The sequence below is a fragment of the Anopheles moucheti genome, chromosome 2 (assembly GCF_943734755.1).
Source record: "Anopheles moucheti chromosome 2, idAnoMoucSN_F20_07, whole genome shotgun sequence".
NCBI lineage: Eukaryota > Metazoa > Arthropoda > Insecta > Diptera > Culicidae > Anopheles > Anopheles moucheti.
In genome coordinates, this window is record NC_069140.1 from 14,399,489 (window position 1) to 14,426,900 (window position 27,412).

General features: G+C 42.8%; 4 protein-coding genes across 4 annotated transcripts in view; 1 reads left to right on the top strand and 3 right to left on the bottom strand.

The window, feature by feature from the left end:
- Positions 1-15,019, bottom strand: part of LOC128299727 (transcription intermediary factor 1-alpha) — a 36,630-nt gene extending 21,611 nt beyond the window's left edge. The window contains exons 1-2 of the mRNA XM_053035773.1: positions 14,920-15,019; positions 13,162-13,486 (exon numbers count right to left, since the gene is read on the bottom strand). Coding sequence (XP_052891733.1) covers positions 13,162-13,308 — 147 coding nt within the window. The 5' untranslated portion in view covers positions 13,309-13,486; positions 14,920-15,019. The remainder of the gene's footprint in view (positions 1-13,161; positions 13,487-14,919) is intronic.
- Positions 15,020-15,644: 625 nt separating this feature from the next.
- LOC128298082 (DNA polymerase zeta subunit 2) lies at positions 15,645-16,443 on the bottom strand. The gene is made up of 2 exons (XM_053033814.1): positions 16,343-16,443; positions 15,645-16,274 (listed from the first exon to the last, which is right to left on the bottom strand). Exons 1-2 carry the CDS (start codon positions 16,365-16,367, stop codon positions 15,685-15,687), a joined length of 615 nt encoding a protein of 204 aa, XP_052889774.1. The 5' UTR covers positions 16,368-16,443; the 3' UTR covers positions 15,645-15,684.
- Positions 16,444-16,746: 303 nt separating this feature from the next.
- Positions 16,747-21,838, bottom strand: LOC128308609 (peroxiredoxin-5, mitochondrial). Its single transcript, XM_053045509.1, has 3 exons — positions 21,765-21,838; positions 21,049-21,327; positions 16,747-18,068 (listed from the first exon to the last, which is right to left on the bottom strand). Exons 2-3 carry the CDS (start codon positions 21,172-21,174, stop codon positions 17,610-17,612), a joined length of 585 nt encoding a protein of 194 aa, XP_052901469.1. The 5' UTR covers positions 21,175-21,327; positions 21,765-21,838; the 3' UTR covers positions 16,747-17,609.
- A 294-nt stretch (positions 21,839-22,132) lies between these two features.
- LOC128310260 (erythroid differentiation-related factor 1) lies at positions 22,133-26,813 on the top strand. Its single transcript, XM_053046857.1, has 5 exons — positions 22,133-22,255; positions 22,330-23,839; positions 23,906-25,343; positions 25,433-25,765; positions 25,840-26,813. The coding sequence occupies exons 2-5, from the start codon at positions 22,330-22,332 to the stop codon at positions 26,486-26,488; spliced, it is 3,930 nt and encodes a 1,309-aa protein (XP_052902817.1). The 5' UTR covers positions 22,133-22,255; the 3' UTR covers positions 26,489-26,813.
- Positions 26,814-27,412: the final 599 nt, after the last annotated feature.

Genomic DNA, 27,412 nt, shown 5'->3' on the forward strand with positions numbered 1-27,412 from the left:
TTTATATCAAACGAATCAATTACACGAGTGGCAGCAGTAGAAATAGCCGAATTCGTACACAATCTTCAATCAAACTCATCAAATTAACCCATATTACTTGACTACCCCCGGAGAATCCTCGGGGGTCCCAATCGCAGGTGTCCTTTTACGACGGGGGTAAGTTTATACAATCGTTTCAAAACTATTTATCACCCCTGGAAAGCCTCTTCCAGATGCGCAAACCTCCAGAGAGGGAGAGATAACAAAAAAATGCTCAATAAACCGACGTGACAAACGGATCGGCAAACAACGTTGCCAAGTTTCAACTGTTTCGTCCAACGAAACATGCCATCCTTCGAAACGTGTGCCCAAACAACCGGTTTCAGCAAGGTTGGCAACGGTCGGCAACAGGAGAACACGAAAGCACAAAACCTCCCTCAAAAAAGCTCACATTTTATTCGAAAAGCACAGTGAACCAGGGGTGGTTCAAATGTGGCAACAGTGCAAAAGATGGATGCCCACGCGCAGTTGAGGGCATAGGAAACTCACACACAAACGACACGGCACCACCAACCCCCCCGTGGAGCGCGGAAATGGATTCGTTAAGCGGCTTTTTCATTGTATTAACGATCTGCAAGGGTGGATACGAGCGAGAGAGGGAGAGAGTGAGAGCTACATCAGGAGTTGGCCCCATGGCCCGTCTGCTGCTAGAGGAAATGGAACGTTTGCCTTTCCGGGGAATTTCATGGAATGTGATTCTTCTTTTTCTAAAGCTGGAGTTTTTTTTGTGTAGCAATATTTTTCATCGGAACTCAAGCCACCGTGCGCCTGTTGGTGGCGGTGGTCGCGATGGTGGGGCGCTGGCGGCGGCGGTGGTCGTGGTTCGCTTACTCAGCACCAATAAACCAAACCCCCACCAACAACGCGGCGCTGAGCAACGTTCGAACCCATGCGTTGCGTTATTTTATTTTTCCTTCATTCTGGCCTCACTGCTGGAATTGTGTGCTGCCCAGTTTTGGTGCTCGGTAACGGTCGTTTTCCCCATTATTCAGCAAATTGTATAGCAGCGCAGCGCTGCGGGGCATAGTTAATTACCAGCAGCACACCCTACGCTCCCGTGGCGGGAGGAGGAGTATTAAGCCGCCCATGCCCCCCAACGCGCTGCAGTAGGAAAGTTTGGTGTGATTTTCATTTTGGCATTTCCTTTTGCGCCGTAATTCTTTGCGTGGTTTTTGTTTTAAACAAACGCACCGCAGTGGCCGGCTGTAGAAGGAGATCGTTCGAGGGGAGAAATTTAATTCTACATTCTAGTGTGCTACTTGAAGCAAATTTAATAATACGGTACCGCAACGGAGATCACCTGCTAGTACACTGGGACCAAATACAATATAAAAACAATTATAAAAAACATTTTTCCGTGAAATTGTCTTGAAATTACAAAGTCGACAAGCGGACCTACTTCCATTAGAGCTTAGTTCATGTCCAAAAACAAGCCACTATATATTTGCCACAGTACTCCTTTCTCTTCTCTGCGGCGTTAAGACACAATGGCCACTTTACTTTCAAAAGTGTGAAACAAAGAGAAAACACCCTTCAACCACCCACGACGTGATTTGACAGTTTAAAGATCGTATCTTGTAATGCAGACGCTAAATCATGGCAACGTTGCCTCACGATCAAGAGGTTTTTTTTACCATCCTCGCTCACGCTTAACATGGGGCCCGGGGGCACAATGCAATTGAAAACCAAACAAACAAAAAGAATATCCTCCATTTTCTGACGAACAGCGTTGCCACGTCGGGAAACAATTGGGCTTTTCTGTTTCATCTTAACCCACACGTCTCCGATCCACACAATTGACTTTCTTCATCGACTTAAGTCTACCCACACACTTAAAGCCGCTCGAATTAGTGTTGGTGGACTGGCTGCTTCTGGTCTGAGAAAGTCATTTCGAAGAACTGACCGGTGGTCAACAACCGGTCGCATTTGCAACGTTGCCATGTTTTTCCCGCGATGAAAGATGGCGTTTTCGTCAGTGTGAGGAGAGGCGTCGTGTGATGCGGTGAGCGGAATTTCTATGGAAAAGTCGCGTTTCCAGCGTCAGCTTTGGTTATCAGGCGTCTGTTCGTTCGTGCTACTCGATATCTTTTATCTTGTTTATTATCTAAAGTGCGTGGCAGTGTTATTTTTACGAGGAAGCGCGAAAAGATCCATGTATTGCACTCATGAAGCCTGAAGGATCCGAAGGAACCTGGGGTCCCTAAAAAGGAAATCAAGAACTTGTGAGTGTAATTGACAGTGTCATTGCTGACGCTGTTCACCGGAGGATGAACTCGTTGTGTTAGTGTCGATGATACTTTGCCTGCTGCAGCATCCCAAAAGTGACGACCGTCATCTGTCAAACAACCTTCCGAAAGTCAGTTAAAGGATGAGCTGGAACATATTTCCCGGAGTGATATAGAAGCTAGAATCAGGGTGTTTCCTTACAAGTTCCTCGAAGAGGATGAGGATGAGTTCCTCGAAGAGGATGTAGTTCCTTCGCGGACTGCTACTGATCGACGGAATAGACAACATAGAGGAACTGCGTGATCGCTAAACTTTTGGAGCCTTTCGCATCAAGGACAGCGTAGCATACTCATCCTGCCTGTATCTAGTGCATTTATTTGTAAGTATTGAGAGCGGTTTGAGAACATAAACTGAGGAGAAAGGTTAACAGTAGCGGTAAGACGCTTTTATTTCTATTACCTTACTCAAATCCCACAACGTTAGAAGCCATCGGTGCTGAAGTACATTTAACCGTAGTCCGTTATCACTAGGACAAATGCAAAGCTTGTCTTAGGTGGTGACCTATTTGGTGGACAACTTGCACGTCAGCTTGTGTCTACTTCTCGGTTGAAGAGTTTTTCCTGTGTCGATTGAGTGCCTTTACGGTATTGAGATACCCGAGATCAACACCACTATGAGGAGATGCTGAAGAATGCTGAAGTGGTTTGTGTGGGGAGCTAAACCCTGTACCAGTTGAGTTGAACCGGAGCAAGGAAACCCACAAAATAGAACTTGACAGGCATGGTAACTTTGGCGAGGGGGAAGATATCCTCTCGGGTTGCCGACATTCGACGTGCAGGTTTTGGAAGCGTAGCTGAACGATTCGGTGTTCAGTTCCTTTTGAAAATCGATAACAGAGCCAAAAACCTTGATCCCCACTGCAGGAAAAGAGCAAAATCCTTGCTGTACAACAATTTACCTGCGCCCATCTTCTGAGAGTCTTCTATCAACCCTCTTGAGGGCAACGTCGCTGCCGGCCGGTCGTAAGTCAGAGTAGGGGCGAGCTTCAAGAGACTTCGACAATGTTATGTGATCATCATCATCGCGCAGTGTGCCTATTGGCCTATACAATCTAACTTGGAAATTTGGAGCGTTTTTACCGGCTTGGAAAGGGCAGGGAAGGTTTCTAAGACTTTTTCCAAGTTTATTATATTTGGAATTGAATTTAATTCATACCGTTCCCATTCGTTCAATCTGTCCTAAATGACTGTTTAACTGGCTTCACTTGCCTCTTAATGCCAGATTCCAATGCATCAGAACGACTTTATTGATATAAAAAGCCCTACAAAACAGGCAGGACCCGAATCAGTAAACCGTGGTCTGATGCGTCTATGTGTTTCTTTTATATTAATCTAATAGTTAAACAAGCAAAGAAGCAATACAGCCTGGCCATTGTGTTGTAATTAAAAAAGGACAAGCAAAGAGCGAACCGCACATGACATTTATAACCATTTCATTTCTAAGTTAATAAACGCATTTGTTCACAATCACAACACAAACGACAAACGAGCTAAAAAGAAAACAGAAATATTACAAGCAGCGACGAAAAAAAATCCCATTAGGCATGGTTATTCCTCTTTCCAAAGCAATATGAACGAAAATAGTAATAAAAAAATAGAAGCAACAACTCGTCAAAAACGCAATCTACGCTACACTACTCCCTTGAAGTGTTTTTTTCTTCTCCCTTTTCCTTTTGCGCTTTTTGATGACTTTGACCTGTTGAGTGTATTTTTAGCATCTGACCAAATATCATCGTCAAAATGTAATTAAAACGAAATGTGAGAGTTTTTCTACCTCTCTCCCTAGACGCGAGACGGAACATCAGCTGATGCAGCTGTTATATTTCATTTTACGCAATTTATTGTTTTTTGAATAAATATTGCTTTTGAAAATTTATCGAAAAAAGGTTTCACTGTTGGTTTAATCCTACCAGGGGATCGGGGGGGCTCCCAGTGAGATTCAATCCACGATCTCCGGTGTACATTCCGCAGCTTTGGTCTTAAAGGATCTTACCTGAAAGAGAGAAAATATATAGAATTGATTATTTTCCACATAATATAAACATTAGTATTATATAATTAACATTTGCTTGGTGGATATAATGAAAATATATCCACAAGAGCATAGCGGAAGCAACGATGGGTAGTAAAAACATAAAATTAATTAACCAGTTCCGTGTTGACTTGGCTGTTTTTGGGGGGCATCTACCGACCCCACCACCATACTGCTGCTGCTCTGATAGGTGTTTGGATGGTCAAATGGATAGTCAAACCGGAGAACCGCATCAGTGGCGAGAAACTGCGACGACGTTCGGGGACCCGGAAACCATTAACATTATTGTAACGAACGTATTATTGTGATTTTATGTTTCATTCACTCCACACTACTGTTAGGTGCAATATTTTATACAACCCTCATAAAACATACCACTCGCTTCCGGAGCACAAACTTAAAAATTGTTAAACAGGTTGACCGTTCTGACTGGCTACAAAAAATACAACAACCAGAGGCTTGTTTTGGGAGTATATTTATAATATAACCGTGTAAAGTAAATGAGTTGAGGGTTTAAATATATATTTTTCACGCAGCACCCAATCAAGGATGGTGGATATTTTAAAAGAGAAAAATTAGTTTTACTTTTCTTCTGAATCAATTTAATAATTCTTTGAGTGAAGACAGAAAAGTTTCCCTAGATCGAGTGCTTATAATAAAGTTTAAACTGGACCGACAAAAAAAAAAGCAAAACCCATCGGCATCCGGTCGTGGGTATTTGGAGCGCCCACCATAAAGTGTGTTTGCTTCAACTTCAATGGAAACACTTGAACTTCAGTTACACTTGAAAATTCAAGTTCGGCAGGTACAAGTCGATAAACTTAAAACGCAAGCCCTCAACGAAGCTAAAGCACATTGGTCGAAAGCATAAGAAGTACCACGCGAATTTGAAGATCCGGGTGAAGTCTTCTACGTCGATTTTTTAACTTAAGTGATCTGAACAGTTCATGTCATGGACTTGCAGCTTCATTGCTAAATATTCATAACTTTCATTCCATTTCTAAGGATTTATTTCCTTCCTTATTTGCTTATTCTACCAATAATAAAGTGATTTTATTTAAATAAAAGACTAATATTGTTTATAACATAAACACTTTCGGTGTTTTAAAATTTTAATCCTTCATATTTTTTTTCGCGAATAAAACATTCTAAAAAATAAGAAAACATGTCGAAATAAATATGACTTTATGAAAACGTCAGAACGCCTTTTGAACAAAACTCACAACAGGGGACTCATAACACAAAAGGGAAAGGGAAAGTGGAAAAATAATAGCCTTTCAGTGGTTCCTGGAGAAGATAATGATAACATTTTCTTATCAACAGATGAACTTTGTGTTTCACTGTGAATTCAGCGCGAAGTTTTCTTTATGGTTTCCGGCCTTATCGCTATCAAATCCCTATTATCGTTGGGAAGCTGTAAGGAAGCTGCACTAGCATTAAAGGCGTCCCACTTCACGAGTCCGATTTAAACTTTACTTGCATCACAATAACGAACGGAAAAGCTTTTGCCATTGCAAATTGGCATGTGGTTGTGTCTTTCGCTTGGTTTATCTCTTGCAAGAGCTTAAAAATAATAAAATAATTTTGGTCAGATTGCACTGCCTGAACTAAATTGATGGTAACACGTTGTCAATTCTATTAGGACATCTAAATATTTCAATTCTGGCAATGTCTTTTTAAATAGTCTGGCATTTTTTCCAGCACAATCACTTCTTCTCTCTTTTATCTATTTTTTGTTTACAAGTTCGAAAGCTTTTGCTGCACCGTTTTTGTAAGTGTCGTATATTTATGTTTAATATTGTGTCAGTTAAAATATCTAAAACTGACATCTGCTGCGACGCATCTATCACAGCATTATTTTGTGCTTGCAGCATACACCGAATGATTGATAGAATGATGGAGCGTAATTTTGCATCGAGCGCCCACTATCCCTCGCAAACCCAACCAAGCCCCGTGGCCCCATGGCTGTCCTTGCTGGGATAAAGTAGGGTATTATGGCATAGCTCTTATTCTGTCTGACAGTGATTGATTTGCCTGGCCATGCCATCCATTAATCTACCAGAAGCTTTGAAGTGGATGGTTGAGAATTTTTTGAAAACAAATTAAACTCAATCGGAAAGCTGTACCGCCGCTTACGATAGTAAAAAGGGGTATAACAGCATTTTGTTTACAGTTTTCAGCTAGAGTTAAGAGTTAAGTGAAAAAGACATTTTACAACAAACGATGCAACTACGGGTCAGAACGCCGTTTTTGGAAGGCATCGCTCAAAAGAAACTAACTAAAAATAGGACTAATATCGCATCATTCAGCACACCATTACCCCATTCTCCTTTCTGGGGGTGAGTAATGTAGTATAAAAATGACATCCAAATGGCAACATAAATGCACAAGCACCTTCCGTAGCGTGCGATACACCAACACACATCCCTGCCGCTATCAATGGTCCATTAATAATCGGTTTCCAAGACTCGTTCTGCCCCACACACACACGGCTGTTCGATTTGCTCTTGTACATTGGGTTGTTGTTGCATTTTTCTGCTTACAGATACCGCATACCGGCACCGCACCGTGCAAAAGACAATCATAATCATAAGCTGCTGTTGTTGTAGTGCTGTTTTTTTCTGTGGGTTGTTGCAGTGTTAGCGTAATGCCGATGTCCCATCCATTAAGGCTTGCGGGAAAACGAGCAGCTGTTGCCACAGTCCACAGCACAGGGGAGCAGAAAATGGGGAATGTAATAACGTCGAGAAAAGGATTACCATGGCACACAAAAGCGTGGCACAGTTGCAGTTGTGACACACACCACCACCACAGCTAGTGTGCGGTGGAACTGGTTATTAAATGAAAGGTAAACAATCGAGATAAACATACATTTTGTGATCCTAAGAGAGCGCTTTGGAGTTGGGCAGTAACGTAGCAGAAAGGTGTACCAAATGTTATTGTTTATTATACATTAATTTATATTAACATTCATGTGCCGCATTGTCTTACTTTAATGTGCCTTTCACTTCTGCAATGCCTTCCAATTAAACATCCAAAATATGTATTAACACATCAGAATAAATTAATCAGACATCATTACAGCTTGCGTTTTCAATTCGGCTTTAGAATACATTCTACGGCATTCTTGTCCGAAACCGGTCCCAAGTTCTTCATGGCACCACAGATACAGGACCCAAATTTTAACAACCTTGTATGCTATGTATGGCAACTTATTCTCTTTTTTTAGCAACTCTAACCACTAAAAGAATAAAACATAACGCTTTTGCCGCGAAAGCGCTTAGCTTCAATATTCCTGATACCAAAAGTTGGCGTGTGTTATCCTACGTTGTGTTCTTATTTCTTGTAACAAATCCAAACTCCTTCCGTTGATTGATATTTACAACTAATAACTTGAACTTCGATCTGTTATAGATGTGATCCTCTCTAGATGTGGTTACTAAATGATTTCTTTTCCTTCTCTTCCTTTGCTCTATGGCTACTTGATTAAAATCTTATTTGTCCTAAAACTTTCCCGTTTTCATACATGGATCGAATTCTTCACCTCTGCTTTGAATGAAAACTATTGTATTTCCAACATCCAACATATGAGAGGAAGAGAGCTTCATAAAAAAAAGGTTAAATATGTGTTGCTTTTATTCACACAACTCCACATTCAGATAATTTATGTATGCGGAAAACATTGCGCTCCAACCGCAAAGGTGCCAGAGAATAGGGTCCCAATATCTCATACGCATATGCATGCGTGTGATTCCCTTTCCCAAAACCAATAGTGCCGGTGTTGCAAAAAAACAGGAACAGCAACAGCCAAAACTATCCTTCCTTTCCCCACCCAGTAAACTCCGGGCAACTACGGTTTGCGCCTGTTGTTGTCGCGCTAACGTTATTACATCTGCAGGCGGTAAATTTTAATTTCAAATATTATCGTTCCCACATACGTCAAATGAAATGAACCGTGCAAAAGAAGTATGGACCACAACAGAACCAAATTGCACGCTAAAGAGAACATTCGCCCCACGAAGCTCTGCCGTAAATGGATTTATGGTGAATTTCGCGTTTATTGTACATGATAATTACCATACCGATAAAACGGACCATCCTTTCGGTTTGTATACGCAGGTTAATTTATATCAAAATACCAATTTTAATACCCACAGCATGTTGTCTTGTTTGGAAGCAATTCACTTTGTATTTACTAGCTAATCAGCCCGGTTACAGGGCTATGCAACAGAATTCCGTTGTGTACGTAAACTCAAAGATGTTTAAAAAGAGGGTTTCTTCCCAATTGGTGGACGTTGTTAATTTTATTTTGTTTACTTTATTTTATTTTATTTTTTTTATTTTATTTTTTATATTTTTTCCAATAAAGTATATCTCCGTATATTAATATAGTATACCACGTATACTAAATAGTATATCCCTAGTATACCAAATTAGTATATATTTATTTTATTTCTGTCATTTCTGGTCTTCCCTTCTCAAATTCTCAAATTGCGCATCTGTGAACTTCGATAGGTGTAACTTCTATTTGGTAAAATCGTAGTACACATGGAAAAATAAATTATTGGCGAGGGGATCTTAGAAGGCCTAGCGAAAGAAAGCAGTTTAAAGAAGAGCTGGGAAATCAAAAATGCTCCACACAAAAAAAACTGATCCATGGATGTGGGAAATAATGTTACCATGGAAACGTTATGCGTCGCCTCCAACTAACATTTGTCTAGCGATACAGCTTTACGATTGAATAAAATGTTTATATTAATATAACAAATTAAGCAATGGCAACAATGTTCACAGCATCAGTGGTATTGATTAAACCTTAGAAAAAAAACACAATCAGTCTTTTCCAGATGAAATAACGAATATAAACAGATAGAACTTAAGAAGAATAGAGCTTAGACGATAATAATAATAGATGTGTTTGTTTAATGGTTTATCAAAATAAATAATCTTATATTGAATCATTGATAAACCATCTTATCTTACAATGGCAAACGATTTAAAGATATGGGGTTTTTGAGGACTCGAAGCTTGGCTAACGAAGTATAATAATAAAGCTGACCTACGATAACTATGACACACACACACACACACACACACATACACACACACATCGCGAAGGATAATGCGAGGATCATTTCCCGCACATGATCCTCTTCCAAAATCCATCCTTTCTTCTATCGCCAACCGAATGATATGAAATGATAAAAGATAGCCCCATGTCTATTCTGTTCCATCACAGAAAAAGACACCACAAAGTTTCTGTGATGGAACGCGGCAACTAAATGCAACGTGTGGAGGACAGAAAAAAGGACAATTGATGATATTATCGTTAAACAAATAACGTCATATTATATTTAACGTGCTGTTCATGACACCGAGCTACAGCTACAACATGGTGGAACGGTTGCTTTCGTGACGCTGCATACAAATTGGCCGTTTGCGGATATATCTTTCACCTTCGATGCTGGGGCTCTCACTTGTTTTTTTTTTTTTGCAATCGGCACATATCCCCACGCAAAAGCTCGTTAAGCTTTGTGCGATAATGTTCGCTCAAATTGTCAGTCTCGAGAATGGACACAAATTACAACCAAACGGCACCATTCAGTGCAGATCACCCCCCGGGAGAAACCATTACGCGCTGTTGCAGCAGGCGCTCATTCACTGGAACATTTTGCGAGGAGTCAGCCGTTTCGTCGTAATTATTTGCTGATTCCACGTTGTCAAATTTAATGGCGCGGCTATTTGAATGAAATTTTATTCCCAGCTGAAATCCCCGGATTGCGATTCGGTGCCATTTTTCGGACCAAGCAAACAGCAGTTCACGCTTCATTAAATAGCCAAAACGCTATCGCTACAAAGTTCGCATCAATATGCAATGAAAGGAAGCAGAATATGCACGTGCTGTTGAATGTTTTATTCACGACTAGCAAACCAACTAGCTGGCGATTGTTTTCTATGAAAAAGCAAAACCGATCGATCGTCCTTTCGTTGATCGATATTGTAACGAAGTTTGCAAACCTATGGAGTCTATAATCTTGGATTGTGTTTGGGAAACAATTAAAGATGCGCACACTTTCAACAGCAATCATGCGCTAAATACATATAAACTTCCAGAAATCCGGTTCAATGTTCACAACAACCCCCCCGCAAGTAAAACTACTTGATTGACGCTGACAAACAACATAATGTATCGGATAAACATGACGACGTTTTGGTGTTAATTGTTTACCCATTTGTCAATCACGCGAGGGGAAAAAAAGAATTTGAAAGCGTCTATTCCACGCTAATGCTAATTAAATAGTACAACATGATGCATAAAACAAAAGTTTAGTAAATGTAAAAGCAAAATAAAATATTACATGATCGTTGGAGAAAAATGATCCGATTTGCCTATATTTTCACAACGAGAAGAGTCAAACTCAAAAGTACAATTAAAGTATATCTGTATTACTTTAATTTTATATGTTTATAATTTATGTTCCATCCAAATTGTATGACTGTTGATCATTGAAAGATCGATCGACCAGAAATTTGTCAAAAATACTTTGCCGGCTTTCTGCATTTTCACACCATTCATGATCATCATCAATTGTTTATTTATTTGTTTGTTTATCTTTTGCGCTACAACCGTTTCGCGGTCTTGGCCAGCCAGCTGCAGGAGTCCTCCAAACCTCTCACGGTCGAGCCAATCTAATATCCCGACCATTCTGGGCACATCAACGCCATTATTTCGCTCACTAAACAATGGTTAAAACAAACCAAACACTTCGTAGGAACTGACTCTTGCTTTTAGCTTCACTTAAAGCTTAAATTCCACAGCAATATTACAATTCGCGGAAAAATGAAATCAGGCCAATGCAACACACATACAACATCTGTTTTTTCATCTTGCCGGAAACTGTAATGAGTCTCGCCGGTGGGTTTCAAGGTTGTTGTGGCCGATCAGCTGACGATGACAATGTCACCGTGTGTAACAGTGTGTGCAGTCCAAACTCGTATGCTTTGACTATGTATCTCCCTCCTCCCCACCCGGGCCTCCCTTCCCTGGGTATACAATATTTTCTTGTCCGCAAATTCACACGCCACGCGTGTTTGTGGTAGTGGTGTGGTGGTTTACACCAACAAGCCTCCTGATGTTTGCCTGCTCTAGGGGATGTTTGCCCCATTTCTTTCTTTGCCCCATTTCTTTCTTTCCCCCAGGATAACAACACCAAACATAGAAGCGCGTGTTTAGTTGGAAAGGGAGAGCCATTATCACACGGTGTGAGCAAAGATAAACAAGACAGAAAAAAGCGTAAAATCGTAGAAAAGATATTCACGAGAGCTTTTTCTCAATTTGTGCTAAAATCCCTTCTCAGCGTACAACTAGTTTCATTTGTTTTAGTTATTCCAATGTTCACTGAATTGGATGTGAACCAAGCTACAAAGTTGAGGGAATTATTATAAAAATTGAACATATTTTTAACGTACTTAAAGGTTCCCTGTATGTTTACTTCATAACTTATACTTAGTTTAATAATCACTAATAAATACTTCTTCGCTGTGTTAGTGGCCAATCCCAGGTTTCAAGATTTTGAGCCACCTCTTCCATTTCTAATCCAAGACTAGGCGCCTCCACTGAGGAATGAACGGCGAACTACATTGATTGCGTATAAAGTAATCGTAAGTACAACAATTCAAACTATCAAATTAAATAAAATTAGTGATGAAAAATGGTGGAATATTTTTCTTTTAGTAAGTTGAAGGACGATTTTGAAACATATTATGCTACCATCAAACATGGTGGCCACGCCGTCCCGGGTTGTAGCATGAAACGATGAAGAGTAATTAAATTAATGCGTAAAAGTTGGTTCCTAGAGTAGACGAATAAATGAGTTTCTGAAAATGCTGTAATGAAATTATTTTACCGCGCGCCATTCGCTCTCATGCTTCGCTGCTGTCATGAAACTGGGCCAGATTTTCCAAAATCTCCCATTGGCCAAGCCCCCGTGTCAAGGCGGGAAAAGAAACACACAAGAGACTGTTTAAATTATCTGCAATTTTTGCATTGCCATCCATCCACATCCACAACATTGTTGTTCATTCGTGCTTCTACTGCGCCACATCTCAATTTGACAAAATGTTGCTAAATTGGGTGCAATAAAATGTCTCATTAAAAATAATTACATTGTTCAAAATGTGTCGTATTCCACGTTTTTTTTCCTCAACTGTACTACAACACATTGATGCGCGAATATGCATGATATGACGACGGGAAGGCCATGGTGAATTGTCTAAAGGCTTCAATATTAATATTATTTAGTTCTACGTAACCAGAGGGACATTTCCTGCACGTGACTTTTCTGGAAAGCAACTTGATATTGTAAACAAATCAAATCTCCTCCTCGGTGAGACGTTGCAACGCCTACTGTGCTGGTTTACATCTCGTATTGTCAAACAAGTAAAAGTATGATAAAACATCATACTTCTCATATGAATAAATATCCCATAATTATTACCCGGACCTGATTAAACGTGAATTAACGATGAATTTACACTGGAGTCGGTTAAAATCAAGCTGGCAAGAAAGCCACCTGTGGTGAACTGATAAACGTAATAATAATTAATTTTTCGCAAAACCAGGGCCTACTAAGCGCCACAGGAAACAGGCATTGGGACTATTCATTAATTAATTTAATTGACAAATGTATCAACACTACCGACATTAGGTACCAATAAAACATCTTACGCCTGATTTAAGTTAGAATATCAACTAAATATAATAAAATTAAACCAAGTTGTGTGCGGAAATTTACTACACCTTACCTTATTCTCAACGCTGTCACACAGATTGCCCTTCTCGGTGGCATCAAACAGCTCCTGCTTGATGTTTTCCGGCAACAGCGGAAGAAAATCGTTCATTGTATCGGAAAGGTCGTCCGATTCCATGTTGCCGCCTAGCGATGTTGCCATGAGACATTCAACTGTGTCTACTGCAACGATGTGTTATCGGAATTTCACCACTTTTACATTCACTTCTGGCTCGCTTTAAAATTAAATGCAAATTCGGCCGACCTTGGCCACCACACGGGTTAACACAAATGAGCCTTTTCTGTTGTTGTAATACTCAAAGCCCTTGAGCCCTTTCACCCTTTTACCAGCGATAAAACGAAGAAAGTAGAAGAGAGAGAGGAAAAGAAACCAGATGTAACACACAAACCATACTTTCACTTGCCACTTAACCTACGACACATTTATTCTCAGAGAAATTAACAACAAGTAAAAACGGGGAAAAAACGTATACGCTGGGGAACTTTTATAAATGCGTGACATACAAACGCACATACACATTCACACACACACGAACACCGACGCCAAGCCGGTAAATTGACTTACAAACACAGAGTGGTACACGGAATATACACTTTCCACTGGGATTTCACGTCAAGCGCATAATGGGAAAAACTAAATCCGTCGCACCCGCTATGTAACAGATCTGCCTCTCGTCACTTTCCAACGCGGCGTTGATCCTTAGCAGCCATTGCTTTACACGCGCGCACACAAACACACGCCACTGGACTGGAAGACCTCACGCACAGAAAGTTTGCCCTAGTGTTTGTTGTCATAAAGCAGCATGCGTTGCATTTGCAACGGCGCTGGCTGCAGGGAAAAGAAAGCATCAGAACGGAAACACCGATAACGCAGCAAACCGCACGCTACGTTGCCGTTTGTTTTTACCCACATACGCACACACACAAACACACTCGCGTACGCAATCATATACGCGTTTTTCCGCTGACAACATCACGGCAACAAGGCACGCAACCCGCAACACAACATGCTTCCTACGCGTCAATGATGGAGTCGATTGTTGTGCATCGCATCGCACCGGCTAATCGACCGACTATGGACGTTTGTCAGCAGCTGGTTTGAAAGCACCCAAAATTGCGTTAACAAACTTTTCCCCGAAAAATAAAAGACGGATGCGTTGGGAGCACAAAACCGAGCAACACCTCAGGCACGCACACAAGCACAACGCACGCAAAAGCACACGACCGGTGAGAGAGAAACCGTCCAGGGAAAATGGCCGACTTTTGGCCGACGGGCGAATTGATTGTTCCGGATGGCAATGGGGCAGACCACTAAAAAGCTGCAGCAAGCCGTACCGAACAGCATGACCTTGGGGAACCAGAAAACGAATCGGACGAGCTCGATGGCAGCTGGGAACATGAATATAGACGCACCGCGTACACTTGCGTTGCAGATATGCAGAACGAATCTATTGAACCATTTTGATCAGAAGAACGTTTTGCTGGATGTATCTCGCGACGGAGCTGGCAGCACAACTTTCGAACTGCTTCTTCTATCCAACATTACATTCGACTACTGCCATTCGAATGCGTTTATGTGCTGATTGGAATACAATGAACCAGCATGCAGACGAATGGTGAAAAATTACGCTACAAGGCATGAAATATAGAAAACACACGCGTATAGAATGTCCAACCAGGACGCACTTTTTGTTACGCTAAATTAACCAACTCTTCGCGTGAACTACACAGTAAAACTGGATGTTATCCTTACAATTTTCATGCGGCACACCCACAAGCACTTGCAAACTGCACTAATTCACTGCATTTATGCACTTTGCTGCTGCACTATTGACAACAGTAGCTTTTTTTTTACTAAATTCCAGATGCTCGCACTCCGATTTTGTTGTAGCAAATCCCGCTTCACGTATGCGTTTTGTGTCTGCGCGAGATGAAGTTGATGTGAAACACAACGGCAGTGATGACTCGTTCAGGTTGCTTCGTCAGGCGCCATGTTGTGTTTCAATTTGACAGCAGACAAGACACGAAAATGTCTCCGAATTTCCTCAACCCAGGGCGGGATTTTAACGATATTGAATGATTCTCCTAGCAAGGGAAGCTTTTTATTAAATTATTCCAACCCGATTTAACTAAAATTTATGTATTTTTTCAGAAAACAAACTCCAATCGAGGCCTGTTGAATATTGTGAATACACCTTAATCACGTCCCGGATTTTCAACGAAACAACTGTCAAGTAAAAGTCAATTCAGCACAAGGTTTACATGCTGGGATGACATTTTTATGTTGCTCTGTTGAATTTTAAAAATATGCAGAACATTATTGAACAAAACGGAAAATTTGTTAGCAGGTCAATTGCGTTAGCAATTAGTAATTAACGTTCTCGCCCCAAGTGTTTGTGGGTTGTATCAGTCTTCCACCCCTGGCTGCATTCGTTCGCCATATCCATTCGCAGGAGTAAACATTCAACACTGTTTATCAAAAACAAACATCAAACATTTATTGAAACATTTAACATAATCATACTGCACCGTACTCCTCAACGAACACGTTAATGCCAACGCGGGATGTTTGTAAAACGGGCAGCAGCTCAATTTTGCTCTTTTCGTCCGCTTCCTGAGCTGCTGTCTCCTGCACGAATGGAAAACTCTGCAGCCGCGGATTATTTCCTATCTTTACGTACGCCAATTTCGTTGTGTGTAGCATTATTTTAAACTTCAGGTCCGCCTGGTTCGACACACTTTTCAAATCCTTCATGCGCGCATCTAGCGCTAGCAGCGATTTACGAAGCTCCTCCTCGAACACGCTCAGGTTTGCATCCGTCTCCGACACTGTCCCACCGTAATTCAGATCAAACACGTAGCTTTCCATGGGATTTTCTTGCTCCTTAAAAATAATCACCTCCAGGCGACGCATCTTGCCATTTCTTATCAACTCCCGGGCGGCTTTCAATGCTTGTGCGATGTAATCGTTCAGCGCAGTGTAGATGGATACGTACACGGGTATGTTGTACGCCTTGCGGATGCGAAATATTGCCTCCGGATAGAGCTTGCGCTTGTACAAGATTGAGTTGATGTATATTTCCATCATCTCAATGATAACGTCGATCTCTAGAGAAGTAAAACAATTAATAACCCTGCGTATGTTTTGAGCATTTAGTAAAAAAGTAGAATTTTACCTCGTTTTTCGGAAGCGGACGACATTTTGGCGCTGTAATTTTTGTTATGATGCCGACGCTTCCAATGACGTTTCGTGCCGTTGGTGTAGCGCGCACCGGAAGCATATGAGCGTTTATGCTGCACACATAAACAAACCCATTTACAACAGGTTATTTACGAATGCTTAACACTAGCCCCGCCGGACCGGTCATTTTGGCTGTAGCGCTTTATTTTAGGTGCTGTTTTTACCTTAGTTGATGGCTTCCACTTATCCCATTATTTAGTATAATTTTTTAAACAAATTTGAAACATAATGCTGCTTTTCAGCTCCGAGTTACCATCTGCAAACGGTCGCTTGGAAGTTCTTATTTCCAAACGCGCATTTCGGATAATTTGTCCAAAATTAAAAATCCCATTTTTGTTTGTTAATAGTTGTACCTATATCGCATAGCAAATCGTATTCCTAAAAAATTGCATGCAGTTTGAATTTTATTCCATCAATTTTTAAATTCAACGAATCTCGCCCAACACACTACACGTTCACGTTCTTCGCCATCATTATGCGGTAGGACCCATCCCAAAATTGGCCTATCATACGGTTTTATACGGTCGCTGATTGATTTGTGTTGGAATTGACATCATAAAGCATATATCTGGCTCTCGTTTGGATGTGCACGTAAGGAACATCGATGTAGAGAGAGAGAGATATTTAAGCGGCAAAGCTGTGTCGCGAATGATGGGTGTTGTATGTGGCACTAATCCCTATTCCTATCATGATATCCAACTAATTATTGTTCTCCGGGTGCAGGTTTTTGGTATATTTCTTCTCTTCCCGTCCATTTGATCACCGCTCCATACAATCGCTCCAAAAAGGACAGATGGATAAAAATATGATTTTTACCATCGTTATGAAAGGAACGAAGAAATAATTCGAAAATCGAGAGGCATTCGACGGTACAGCGATAATTGTATCAAATGTTGTAGAATTTCGATTATAATCCATTCATCCCGTATTTCTATCCCGCGCGTGTCCGTCCATCCTGGCCAAATACGGAAAGGAGGAAGGATAGATTCTGTTAATAGTGTCGATTCTGGACTATTTATCAGTATGTGTGAGTAGGTGTGTACTGTGTCCTAATTGATAATTATTATCGAGAGATTGAGAGTAAAAGGTACAACCATTGAATCATTGAACCATACACATTATTGCTATAGGTTGTGAGTAAAACAGTGCGAAGAGCCGGTGAAGGCGTGCTGGCGGTTTATGACGATACGATTCGACCGGGTTTACAGCTTGATCTTGTCAGCCAGCGAACAGGATAGCCCGGTACCGTCCGGCTCGACGTTGAGCGACTTCACCACGCCATCCTCCAGCACCATCGAGTAGCGTTTCGACCGCAGCCCACCCAACGGTGGCAGATCGGCACCGAGCTCGAGCGCCTTCGTGAATGCCGCAGCCGGATCGGCCAGCATGCGTACCTTGCCGCTGGCGTTGTGCTGTTTGCCCCAGGCCGACATCACGAACGGGTCATTCACGGATACGCACACGATCTCGGTGGCACCGGATGATTTTAGATCTCCCGCTTTGTCGACATATCCGGGCAGGTGGGTCTTGGAGCAGCCGGGCGTGAAGGCTCCAGGGACGGCAAACAGGATCACCTTCTTGCCTGAGCAAAGGTCCGCAATGTTTACCTTGTTGGCGGGCGAATCCTCAAACAGGTCGATTGAAGGTATCTTGTCCCCTTCCTGGCGGTGCGCCCATCATCGTCATCGTCATCGTTTGCACAAGTTGATGGTGCATGAAAGGAGAAAGAGAACACAAGCGTAAGTTAAAAGCCGTCGGCAACACACATACTAAAATCATCGCAAATACAACAAACCAACCATGACCGAAGGGAGAGGTCCGCATATCGATTTATTATGGACCATTTACCCCCCCAGTGCCATTATATCATTTCACCACAAAAAGGAACCTGCTGGGGAAATCGTGCCTATGAAATATAGATTGCTGTCCTTCGCACTGCACACAATAATAAGCTTGTCGTGCTCACCATGTACTCACCAACCCGGGATAATCTCTCGTATCCTTAGTTCAGGTCACCAAACAAGCCCGAAGAACGCAAATGAGGGTAATACATATTTCATGCGGACCAGATCTTCGGGTTCACCCAATTTAACATCACTACAGCAGGATTCCCTTCCTCCTTACGCATCATAAGATTTTTTATGAATTATTTTGTGTGTTCGGCTTGTTACATCGATTATACCTCCATATTGCCTCTGCCTATTGCATATTCAAGGACGGGTAATGTCTCCTCTCGCCCCCCAAAAAAAAAGGTTCCAATCGAATCGCTATCAATTCCCCACGAGTCCGTACGAAATTACTAATCTAATCAAACCCCATTGCTTTCGTTCGTTGATTCGTTGCTATGGTAACACCATTAACCATATAACCCAGCGCATTGGAAACGAAGGTTACATTTAAAAGCACGTTGAATAATTAATTTAACGATTTAAGTTTTACCTTTCGGACCGGACATTAAACTTCATGATCAATTTAATGTCTCATATAACGTTTTTCACTTCGACACCGCACAATAATGCTTTTCTGCTGCTCTTCTCGAGCGTCCTTTTTTGTCCGGCCTACTTTTTTCAAAAACCACTTCAACGATGGTTGAAGCGAAACTTTCGGTAAAGCTATTCAATAACCGACGAGAAGATACTTTACCTTCTTCCTTCATTCTGCAAGTCACCACTTTTGTTGAAGAATGTGATTATGTGAAGGTGTTTTCTTCTGGTATACATTTTACGCAACACCTTTTTCTTCCCAGCGCAAGAAGTGTGTATTCTCAGTTAAAAGCAGTCTCAACTTTAAATATTCCTGTTCGAAAATGCCCCTAACACGAAAGTATATTTCTGCAAAGTAATTCATCCATACCCTAAGCACTTTGCGTTTGCGTGCATCGGCTACTGCGTTGATCCAGAACTCAATTAAAAGCCATTCGTTGAAATATACATTCCACTGTGGTTGTTCGGTGAACGGTAAAGTTATGCCTAGACAAGTTAGCATTGGGATCAACCCTTGCTAACCAAAATCCTTCCCACAACCGTTGGCTACACACTAGGCCCTGAATCAACAAACAGCGTCCCAAAGTTTGAAGTTCAACAAGAACTCTCGTGCTACGGGGCGGCAGGGTTCAGAACATTGGAGCGGTGGCCCATCAGGGAGACATAAAAAGAACACAACGTAGATTCTATTTACCGATTCAACAACCGGAATGAAGGTTAAATAACCGAAAACTCGAACAGATCTGTTGTGAGGGGAGGTTGGTGGTGGGATGGGTATTGTGTTGGCTTAAGATAATATTCATCCATTCCGTACAAACTTTCGGTTTTGGGAGATTTTGTACAAATTGAACCAGGGACACGGTGCAAGGCGTGGGAGTGAAAACAAAAACCAAAGCATACAATATTCAACCTCAAAGGATACGTAGCATAACTTTATCCCATCAGGCGTCCACCCACCCATTGCACGCAAGGCTCTCGTTTGGAAATTTCCCATCATCAGAACTAGGCTCAATGTAGTAGAAAATTGAGCCGCGAGTGTATTATATGCTGCGGTTTGTTGCTTACAAGTGGTTCCCAATGGTACTTCACGCTTGAACCATATGCACAGCAATAACAAGACAAAGCCCAATTTCAAACACGTACAAATTGCACGAAAAAACAGCTTGAATTTGACGAAGGATGGTCCTAGAGTGGCCTGTTCCGCTTTTATACGTGTGTTCAACGTGTGTGCGGCAACGGACGACGGCAACATGGCCCAAAGCGTGTTCACAACATGTTGCCACACAGCAAAACACAGCGCGAGTCATCATAAATAACGACAAAAAACGATACTCACGCGGTGCCTGCTCGTTAGTATCGATCGCAGGCGTACGTGCGAATTATACGGGACCATCCTGGTTAGTAGGACACCTTCTGTTCGTCTTTCGCATCCACACCATGAGCCATACACTCAGTTGGAAAATGAAGAGTACATAAAACAAAAACCTCGGTCTCTGCTGCGAGAAGGCATATTTGCATCCACCTAATGGCAATGCAAACGGTAAATAAGTTCATATGCACCAGAGCATGCATAAATGGAAATGCACTCATGGAGCGATTTCGTGAACGGTGTTACAGCTAAATTTGGATGGCTTATTTCAATCATGGGAACAGTTTATATACAGTCGTGATAAACTGTAAATGTGGCGTTAAACTGTGGTGTGTTGCCTTTTAAATTTCATTTTATCTATCAAACACCGCAATCTTTTCCCCAAATCCGGAACGGCAGCACAGATTTGAATTTTGCGTTCACAAGCGAAAAAATTCATTAACGCTCGATGTCAAGTTCACGGTCAGCTTAACCTCACAATTCTTTATCAACTCACGCATTTAATTCGATTGCCATGCCGACTATTGCTTTACCGGTTTCTGTGTGGATTTATTCAATCGCTTGAAATCCTTCCCACCGAGAACTGCACATGACAGTGGTTTGACGCGGGTTTAACTCGCGATCTCAAACATTCTATGACGCTCGTGCCGTCGTCACTGCGGAGGAAATGCCAATCAGGAGTCGATCGTCGCGTCTAAAAGCGTTATGTAATTTATGTTCGCCTATAAACACACCATGACCGAAGACCACACAGAACCGTACCCCGTTCTTGCACCGGGTTTTGCTTACCTTAATTTGCACCATCTTCGACGTGTGGAATGTAGCAGCAGCGTTCAGCAACACGGGACGTCCGCACTGGTTCAGCACAAAGGAATTTTTGACGACGGCACACGACGAACGCACGAACGAATGCATCGAGTAATCGCGCGCGCACACACACACCCGCAAGCAAAAGCAACAAACCGGAACCGGAGAAACGGTGACGAGGATGAGATGAGCACGTGCTGGAAGAGGCAACGCGTTGGGTCCTTATCTGCGGTGCCAAACAACACACCTGCAGGTTCGGTTCTGTAGCGAAGGAAACGAAGGATATTCATATAGCGAACATTTATATGCTTCCATCCCTAATGGTGGGTAGGTGAGTAGGCGCTGCGTAAAGTTTTTTTTTTTGTAGTTGGATGCGACTCAATGTTTAATCAACGGAGCTGTTGTAAATCGGCCATGAAAAGACCGAGCATTAGAAGGGATAGCCCGTAACGGGAACACCACTGTTCCGTGTTGTGTAAGTGATCATTATTTACAGCTGTTGAAGGTGAGATATATTTTCGTGAAACCACATCGCAACTTGCCGTAAACGAGTGGGTAAAAAGCTACATTAACGCCGGGTGATGAATACTTCACGGAGAAAACGGAAGCGACGATTTATATCACATTCGATTCCAACTTTGCTCTACTACAAGGAACGTAATATAAAGCGATTGAGTAAAATGAAAAGGAAAATTCACCTGTTTTTACACCGATTGATTGTGTTTTCCTCTAAAGTTGCACAACACCTGCACTATGTTATTCACGGCAAAACGATGTTTGACAGGTGAGCACAGTGAGCCCATTGAACTTTGGTCAACATTTTAGTTCAGGAATTTTTTGAGCAGAAATTGAGAGGCGGGAGCTTGTTCGGGAAAGAACTGTTTTATTAGTACTAGGATATGTATATTTTTAATTCTATTTTCCAACAAATAAATGAACTAATCCTTCTTGGATACCAATAAAAAACATTAGTTTCTCCTGCTGTCAGTTGTGTTGACCGGGTGTTTCTGTCTGTGCAGCTAAAGTAAACAGTCCAACAAAACAGCCGGTATAGCTCAACTGTCAACGCATTGTTTTCCTTTTTCTGGATCGCTCTCACACATTCTAGAAATTACAAGAAAAAGGCCAAATACCACGGCTGGAATAGTTCCTGAACTGATGCCATTTGGTTGGCGAGCAATTACAAACGGTAAGTTAAAAACAGGCCAGCATTTCTCGATTGAACATACCTATTTTTGGTTTATCATCTGTTTCCTCTACCAGATGGATGACACAGAAATACAACTGTGCCCGCGCATCACCACGGCGTCGAAAGATGGTCATGCGGATGACCCGGGCCAGCAAGTTAAATCGAATGCAATCGTGCGGTTCTCGATTGTACAGAGCACGGTACCGTTTGGCCGTTTGAAGTGCAACACCAATCTCAATATGCCTCCCTCCAACTGGCTGAACAATTCGGCAAACTCATACGGATTGGGACAATTTCTATCCCATCAGGCGGGTTTCAGCAGCTTCCGTATGGCCAACATGTTCCCGGATTGCGTTGGTGGGGTGGATGTGGTTTCAGATGCGGAAAACATTAAGCGATTGCTCAAACTGCCGTACTCGCGCAAAAGCGTCATCTCAATGATCGTGCACCGCATCGAAAACACGTTGCTGATCGACGAGTTTGATGTAGCCAGATATCTACTGATGCAGCGGGAAGCGGACTGGCATTGGTTGCGTTCGTTCATTTCCGAAAACATAGTGAAAAGCCTGAACGATAGCGAGCGCAAGTTGTTCCTGCATCCAAAATCTCGAGAAGCATTTCAGCAAAAGTATCTTACCTCGAAGTTTCTTTACCACAGTCTGCAGTCAGGCGAGCAGAACGAAGAACCCCATGATCCCGTAGTTCTGAACGATTGCGCACCGTATACACCACTGCCGCTTGCAGGGCCAGTGTTGCCGGAACCAACGAAAGAAGAACATTTTCCCGATGCACAGCAAACGAATCACATGTTCAATCGCAACGTGATTTGGACCTTCGAGGATATACGCATGTTAATTGGTACGGATATGCCGATTTTTGGCGGAGCGAATCGACCGTGCATAAGTTTACGGCTACGAGATGAATCCAAACCGATCAACGTGCTGACGGGTATCGATTACTGGCTGGATAATTTGATGTCTAATGTACCGGAGGTGGTCATGTGCTACCATCTGGATGGAATCGTGCAACGTTACGAGCTGATTAAAACGGAAGATCTACCCCGGCTGGAGAATTCGGAATTTTCTCCACAGCTCATACGCAATGTAGCACAAAACATACTAGCCTTTCTAAAGGCAAACGTTACGAAGGCCGGACACACGTATTGGCTGTTTAAAGCGCGCAATGACGATGTTGTAAAGCTGTACGATTTAACCACGCTATGCAAAGCCCATGGTGGAGATTCGGCGACAGAAGACGAAACTGATGCTGAGTCTAAGGAGAAGTTACCTCCAAAGGAACCAGCGCAACCGGGGGATGAGTCAGAGGATGGAAACTGTTCCACCAGTAGACCGTCGGGTGGTCAGAATCCATTTACCGTGCCGGTAGCGATGTTGCTTTACACCGTTGCAAGAAACATGAAAAATTCCGTTGAAAGTGGTAATTTATCAGCATCTAAGGCGGGAGCCATTCGGACACTGCTAAACAATTGCATCAAACTACTGCCCAAAGAAAAGTACCCGCAAATTGTTACGTCGTCGCATTACATTCTTTCCGATTTGCACATTCCTGCCGACACAGATCCAGGTAAGATGAAAATTGTGTCACTTTGCAGTACGCCATCCGACACACACTCATCTATCGTTTTTACAGGTTCGCCCAAATTCAACACTACGCTCGAGGACGAGGATGATGAAGCGGGTTATTTGTGTGGGGAACGTAACTCCACACCGTCAGAAAACGGTTTGGACGAGACGGAAGACGAGGCACCCACAGCTGATGGACAGGGAGAGCAACAAGAACCGGCAGGGAATGAAGCAAAGCTGGAGGCAGCAATCAAAAGCATCAAAGATACGCTGAAAGAGTATAAGGCGGAGGAGCGATTGGGCAAACATCACAACTCTCATCCTGCTCCATTGCTGTGCGAAACTACGGAACGGTGCATCACAGCATTGCAGCATATCGTCGATGGGCTACAGTGTTTGCAGTATTTCGACAGTTCCGAGGAGCAAAAGCAACGTGAGAAGGAAAAGGAAGCCGAACGCCAGAAGATCGAACACGAGGAGTCACATCCGAACATGGCAAAATCGGATAATCCCATCCCGCTACCCTATCAGCCGCTCCGACCCGAAGCACGCCCAGTCGACCCAGAGAAGGTTATCCCGATGGGTTGGAAAGCAACTGGCGAGGAACATGCTGCACGGGAAGGCAAAGATTCCGATGCGAGAAAGGTTGGTAAAAAGCGTTCGAAAGGCAAACACGCGGAAAAGCAACCGAAACCCGGGAACAGTAAGCAAGACGACGGAGTAGATCGCACACAAGAAGTTGACCCACGGGCGCTGTTACTTAAGGGACAGATCGGTGTGATAAAATCGTGGAACGTTCACTTGAAGATTTTACTGTTCGAGAAGGCGTGCCTAGTGTACGCTACCCTGGCTGAGCAGGATTACGCACAGCAACGGTACGGTGCCACCCTTCGGTATCTCTACTCGGCCATCCGCTGCCAGCAGGTCGTGACGAAGTACATCTCGTGCGTATCCTCACAACGCAGTTTGCTGTTGGGTCGGGCGGGCGATTGCTTTTTTCAGCTGGCTAAAGAGTGGAACCGAATCGGCGAGCATCTGGCACAATTCTCCGACCAACATCATCTCGATCAGTTGATTATGGAGGAGCTGGTGAAGGATATTGGTAGCGAGGTGGAAAACACACTTCCCGTACCGACGGAAAACATCGAACAGCTGATGATTACTAGCTGCAGCTGTTATGAGACGGCCATCGACGGAGCGACGAAGGACTCGCAGGACGAGCTACGACGACGACTGGGAAGCGTGCGGAACGAGCTCGGCGTGAAGTATATGCACTGGGCACAGGAGGAGTATCAAAAGTATTGGGATATGGAACGGCCGAAAGATGAAGCAACTGATTCGGCGGAACCGTTGTACCAACTGTTGACGAAAAAATCCTACGATTCGTTGAAGAAAGGTGTCGCTTTGTTCGAAGCGGTTAACGATACGACAAATCGTGCATTTCTGCTTTGCAACATGGGACGATTTATGCGTTTCCGGGCACACATTCATCTGGTTGGCGAACGGTAAGGCTGGGTCGTACCATAAAACTCTAAATCGTGAGGGGTTTTTGTTTAATTTAAATCATACAAAACATTATCTTTTGTATTTGTAGACCGAACAATGTGAATGTCCAGAAAAAATTCTACCACGAAGCCTTTGGTTACTACCAGCACGCTTTAAGCACACTCGGAACGCGTAAGGAAAACCCGGAACTGTGGTCACTGGTTACGTGGGAGCTATCGACTGCCACGTTTAATTTGGCAAAGCAACTCCAAGATCACAACGTGATTTCAACCGATGGACATGAAGGACAAACACAGTCACAGGAAGAAATCGAACAGGAGGTGGTCGATATGCTTCAGCGGGCGCTCAAATTGTGTGATCAAGACAACAGCGGACCAAAACAGGTGTTATACTCCTTCCGAGCTGGTCTCATACACCACAGGTAAGTGTGGCACACGATGCATTCAACTTTGCATGAAAATTCATTCATGGCATTGCTCTCTCTTGCGTCTACAGGATTGCATCGTATCACCACATGTCTTACCGCTATACGGTGGACGAGCATCGTCGCAAAACGTGCTTGCGGCTCACAAAACTCCACTACGAAAAGGCGGCGAATATTTTCGAAAACCTCTCGGAACCACAAGAATTTCTACAGATCCAGATGGAACGCATCGCGCTGCAAGAGTACCAGTGTGAACAGGCTTCCGCAACAACCGCTAAAACGCACCATCTACTGGTTGCGCTGACACTCTGCAAGCTGGCCTATCCGCTCATACAACATATCGCCAATGTGAAGCCGCATGCTACTGATGATACGCCGGGCGACACATCGGTCGCTGCAAGCGGTGACGGTGTTGGAGGCTATGACGAACTCCAGAAACTGTTAGAGCTGTTTGAAAAACGGCTTCAAGTGATACTGCTAACGCTCACAAAGCTTTCGCTGCAAGGTACAGGGAACCTTAAGGAACAAACGGCCAGCCATTATAAGGCGCTATACGCGTTAGCATTGCAGAAACGTCCGTTCATGCATGCGGACGATGCTAGGGAACTAAAGGGCGGTGAAACCGGTACCATGATTAAAGCGTATGCCTTGCATCTGTCCAACATTTTGCGTCAAGTGTGTGATCTGGATCGCCAACATGAGGCTGCGTCGTCGCGATAAGCCCCTTTGAGGGGGAGTATAGTTAAATTTGTTGTGAATGAAACGCTTTTATGTTTGTCGCATGTTAAAGTACGATTCAGATTTGTCGTTTTTTTTTTCTTCTCTAACATAGAAATAAATTCTTGATTATCCCTTACCAAACAACCGCGACCGTAAACAACCGCATGAAATCGTCCTTGGTGACCCAGTTTGTTGTGGTTTGCCTGTGTCTTCATGTACTCTATCTCTACATTTCTCAAAACGATTTCTAATAAACGTTGACAAAAATAGGTACATGGCTCGTGCGAATGGGAACCAAATTAAACACGACAACAAATCGTTTATCATCCCGTATGACTAGAACGCTCGAATACGAATCTGTCTCCTCGGCACGCTTGTTTGTCTGTTTGGCGCATTGTCCGCTTCTAACACACCGTACTCAAGAATTGTTCTTTTTTTGTGTGACAAATTTCGCGTTTTCGCTATGAAAAACAAACACACTGTACTTTTAATTTGATTGCCATTATTCACACGGTTGTGGTTGATGGGGGTTTTTGGTCAACTATTATTAGCATATGACGATTTTCCCGAGAAAGCTATAATTTCGCTGTGTTTATCAAAGTATATACTGAAATTTATTTTATACCGCTGTTGTATTGTGTTAAGTGGAAGCAATAAATACGTTAATTTATAAGAAAACAAAATCTGCGTACACAATTATTACAATTTCCCACAAGGATGTTCTAATGTGGTGAAATAAGGATCGTTTACGCTGCATACACGTTATCGTTAAATAGTGCAGTCTAGTCTGAATACTAAAATGCTTCGCTCTGGCTAATCTCACAAGACCGTCTCGTAAGCCCTCGGTGCGGTTAATGGCCTTTTGGCAATGGTCCCAAAGCGTAGCACCTTTTGTTTTACTAACTGCTACAATTGCCGACAAAT

Coding starts and splice junctions, on each gene's coding strand:
- LOC128298082 (XM_053033814.1), bottom strand. CDS start 16,367: ATGTCGTCCGCTTCCGAAAAACGAG. Junction 16,275..16,342: donor GTCCGCTTCCGAAAAACGAG/GTAAAATTCTAC, acceptor TTACTTCTCTAG/AGATCGACGTTATCATTGAG.
- LOC128308609 (XM_053045509.1), bottom strand. CDS start 21,174: ATGCATTCGTTCGTGCGTTCGTCGTGTGCCGTCGTCAAAAATTCCTTT. Junction 18,069..21,048: donor CGAAGATGGTGCAAATTAAG/GTAAGCAAAACC, acceptor GCGCACCGCCAG/GAAGGGGACAAGATACCTTC.
- LOC128310260 (XM_053046857.1), top strand. CDS start 22,330: ATGGATGACACAGAAATACAACTGTGCCCGCGCATCACCACGGCGTCG. Junction 25,344..25,432: donor ATTCATCTGGTTGGCGAACG/GTAAGGCTGGGT, acceptor TTGTATTTGTAG/ACCGAACAATGTGAATGTCC. Junction 25,766..25,839: donor GCTGGTCTCATACACCACAG/GTAAGTGTGGCA, acceptor TTGCGTCTACAG/GATTGCATCGTATCACCACA.